Source organism: Curcuma longa, chromosome 21, assembly GCF_044706935.1.
Source record: "Curcuma longa cultivar G26 ecotype Majalengka, Jawa Barat chromosome 21, ITB_CL_G26_1.1, whole genome shotgun sequence".
NCBI lineage: Eukaryota > Viridiplantae > Streptophyta > Magnoliopsida > Zingiberales > Zingiberaceae > Curcuma > Curcuma longa.
The window spans coordinates 13,160,118-13,164,024 of NC_133881.1; the positions used below are offsets into that span (position 1 = coordinate 13,160,118).

The 3,907-nt window shown below is 34.5% G+C and overlaps 1 protein-coding gene across 1 annotated transcript; it reads left to right on the forward strand.

Moving 5' to 3' along the window:
• Positions 1–239: 239 nt before the first annotated feature.
• LOC141815207 (E3 ubiquitin-protein ligase ATL23-like) lies at positions 240–3,637 on the forward strand. Its single transcript, XM_074703125.1, has 2 exons — positions 240–281; positions 2,888–3,637. Exons 1-2 carry the CDS (start codon positions 240–242, stop codon positions 3,467–3,469), a joined length of 624 nt encoding a protein of 207 aa, XP_074559226.1. The 3' UTR covers positions 3,470–3,637.
• Positions 3,638–3,907: the final 270 nt, after the last annotated feature.

Genomic DNA, 3,907 nt, shown 5'->3' on the forward strand with positions numbered 1-3,907 from the left:
ATCGACAGCGAATCTCACGAGTGTCGGGTCTTCGGCGACGGTCGAGGAAGAAGAGGGTCGGCGTTCACGAGTGGAGGTTCCGGAGGTTGCGAGTGGAGGGTCTTCGGCGTGTGGTCACGAGTGGAGGTCTTTGTCGAGGAAGAGAGGAATGCGATGAAGAGAGGAAAACCTAGCTTTTCTGTCGAATCTGCGGTCACGAGTGAGGAGCGCTATTTTCTGACGTGGAAAATCCAGATCGGATGGCGCTCACAGGCGCTCACCGAACGGCGCTCAGGATAGCCGTTCTGTATATATATATATATATATATTCGTGAATCTCTTAACAAACACGTTCGTGAGTCTTTAAACGAACATGTTCGCGAACACGTTCGTGAGCTTTTAAACGAACATGTTCGCGAGCTCACGAATCAAATACTATTAAGCTCAAGCTCGGCTCGATAATATTTTCGAGCTCGAAATCAGGCTCGAGCTCGGCTCGTTAACTTAATCGAACGAACTCAAACGAATTTTTTTTCGAGTCGAGACTCGAATAGTTCGTGAGCAGCTTGGCTCATTTACACTCCTAGTTAATCTTAATCTTAATCAGGTAGATAAGATAAGAACTCAATTTTGGTAAAACTAAAACATAAATATTAGTTGATTGATACACCGTGTATCAATCAATTGATGAATTCTAAATTTCAAAATTAAGATTCGAGATATTTTTAAGATTTATTATAGTAACAATACTATGAATAGTAATTATAAATGGTAGTTTGCTTTAGTTGTTGTGACCAATAATGTACTATAGTAACAGTGATATTGTAGTAACAAATAAAGGATTGAGAAATCAACTATTAAACTTGATTGATTTCAATCAGTCAACTAATAGAGTTTATCAGTCAATTGATATCATTATTAAGTGAACAAATTATTCAAAACTCGACTATTAGATTTGATTGATTAAATAATAGTCGATTGATATTGAAATATATGGAATCGTTGAGTTAAAAGACAGAGTAATATTCGAATCTATAATTAATTAATCGATTGATGGGAAAATAATTGACTGTTACGTTGAAATTCGTCCGAATAATAATTCTATAAAAGGATATTTTAAAATATTTTATAGTAGTCGGTTCTTAGATACATTTGAGTACGAAATAATGTTATATTTTTAGACCATAGGCAATTCCAAACAATAAACAAACATCCAAATTAAAATTTTTATAAAATAATTTATTTTTAGTTATTTAATTTTTATTTCATATTTTTATTCTATCATTGTGAAATTTATTATAAGAGATTTATTATAAAAGGGAAAAGATTTAACAGTGAGGTGCATGTGTTATAGGTTTGCTAAGCTCCTTTTAAGTAAATATATTGTATAGAGAAAAAAAATAATTTATTAAGATCTTTTGCCTTCTTGGATGTGAAGTCTTATGTGCATGTGTTATAGGTTTGGACTAATTAAAAAGATTTTTAACTTAAATTTTAAATCCAATCCGATTTAATTTAAATTTTATAATCTCTAATTCTAATCTAATATTTTTTACAGTTGGGATCCTTGTCACAACAGATTCCTATCACAAATTTGTGACGAGAATCTGGACCGTTCGATTTTAAAATAGAAGATTAAATCCAGACTATCACAATCACTCATTTAATTTATGGTCTGGATTTAATCTTAATTTTAAAAACGAATGAGGCAGATTTTCGTCACAAATTTGACAGGAGTCTGATGTGACAAACAATTTTTTTTTTGTATTTTTTAATAGACTCGGAGCATACCTTACCTTTGAAGTATTAGTACTCATTTATCGAGGCCGAGGCCCATTAATTGTCCGTTAGTTCGTGGCCACGTAATCAGAAAATCCAAAAGATACGCCTCTTCTATTTATTTATTTTTTTAACAAAACAAATCCATTGGCTTTTAGAAAATCAAAACAATTACTAAAAAACATTAAACAAGCAAAAATTAAAAGAGCACGTACCATTACAAACGGTGTTTTTTTTATTTTGAAAACATTAAAATACGACCTTTATTCCCAAAATATTCATATATCAAACCTATTATAGAGAGCCTAGATATAAAAATAAATTAATTCAATTCAATTAAAAAATTAATATATAAAACACTTTTATATATACAAAAATCAGACAATTTTAATCAATATATTTAAATTTAATTAAAATCATTTTAAAATAATCAGAATTAAAAATATTATAACAACCATTAAATTTAAATTTAGTTTTTATAGTAATTTTGATTTTTATAAAATAATTCTAATCAAAATTATTTAATACTGACTGTATAGTATTTTGACTAAATTATATGTTATAGTAGTTACTTTTGTAATTATCATATTATTGAAATAAGAGGTGTTGTGTTGGTTTGACATTTTAAAAAAGGAGAGCCACTTTTAATGATTAATAACTAACATAATAAAAAAAATAGCTCCAATTAAAAGAAACCACAAAAAATTCTGTCATTTCCATTTTTAGTACTATATTTTAGAAATTACACTCTTCAATAATTTTCTATCATAACCAACTCAATTATATCTAAAGGCTTTTTTGAAAATTACATTCACTCCTAAATCAGATTTCAGAGGCATTTTGCCTCATGTAATGAGATGAGTTTTTTAAATAATAAAAATTTAAATTTCATTTAATTATACTGTTTTTAAAAATCATCTATTATAATTTATTTATATTTTTAATTTATTTTAATGATCAATAAAAAAAATTTAATAGGACTGAATTAGCGACTTTAAAAAAAAAGTTAGATGTATTTTATATTTATTTTAAAAATTATAAAAAATATAATATTCAAAATTATAGGGTTTTAAAAATAAGTAAAGTATAAGGGGGGAAATGAATAGGCCAGCGATAGATAGTGGAGTAGAGAATAATTCAATGGCCGTCTCGATGCTCATCCTTAAGAAGGGGGATAGAAAAGTCATCGTGTCCGACAACGGCGGCTGCAGAGGGCCAAAGCGACGGTTGCAATCTGGATACCACGCTCGAGCTCATCGGCATCTGCTTCAGCGTCTTCGTCTTCCTCTACCTCGCCATCCACTTCTCCATCGCTCTGCTCGAGCGGTGGCGCGCAGCACCCTCCGGCGCTCGCGCCCGGAGGCAGAAGTCCGGGCTCGACCCCTCCGCCATCGCCGCGCTCCCCTCCTTCGCCTACCGGAAGGGCGCCGATGGTGGCGCCGAGAACGGCCAGGTGTCGGCGCCGGAGTGCGCGGTGTGCCTGAGCGCGCTGGAGGAGGGAGAGAAGGTGCGGGCGCTCCCGGGTTGCGCGCACGTGTTCCACGCCCCCTGCGTCGACCTGTGGCTGCAGAAGGACTCCACGTGCCCCGTGTGCCGGGCCGACGCCTGCCCGCCGCCGCCGCCGCCGATCCGAGGCGGCGCCGTTGTTCTGGACATAGGAGAGACGTCGGGAACGAACAAGGCCGAGATGGGATCCGCGGAGTCGATGTAATCCATGTGGTCAACGCTTCGCCATCTATAAGATTTCTGGAATTTAGTTCATAGCAAGTATAAAGTTCTTTGTACATTTTGTTTTAAACAAGCGATTCAATATTGAAGCTTAATCAGAATCTCCATTTGCCTGGAAAATGATGAACAAAACAAATTTCTACACCTTGTTTTAAGGGGCTCAGCTCAGTTGTTTCAAGAATACCAGGGCTCTTAAATTTCGACAAACAGTGTTTAACACTTCTAACCAAAGGTAGATCTCTCTGTTGTTTGGTCAAAATTTTACAAATCTATCAGCCATTTGCACAGTGCACTCTGTCTCTTGTTAAATTATTAACCTGATGATGATAAGAAAGAATTTCAGATTAGTTGATTTGTCTACATCATCTGTGATATATAATCTCATGAACTGAAGTGATGTAGACATTAGATCGTCAAATTT

Coding starts and splice junctions, on each gene's coding strand:
- LOC141815207 (XM_074703125.1), top strand. CDS start 240: ATGGCGCTCACAGGCGCTCACCGAACGGCGCTCAGGATAGCC. Junction 282..2,887: donor GAACGGCGCTCAGGATAGCC/GTTCTGTATATA, acceptor ATAGTGGAGTAG/AGAATAATTCAATGGCCGTC.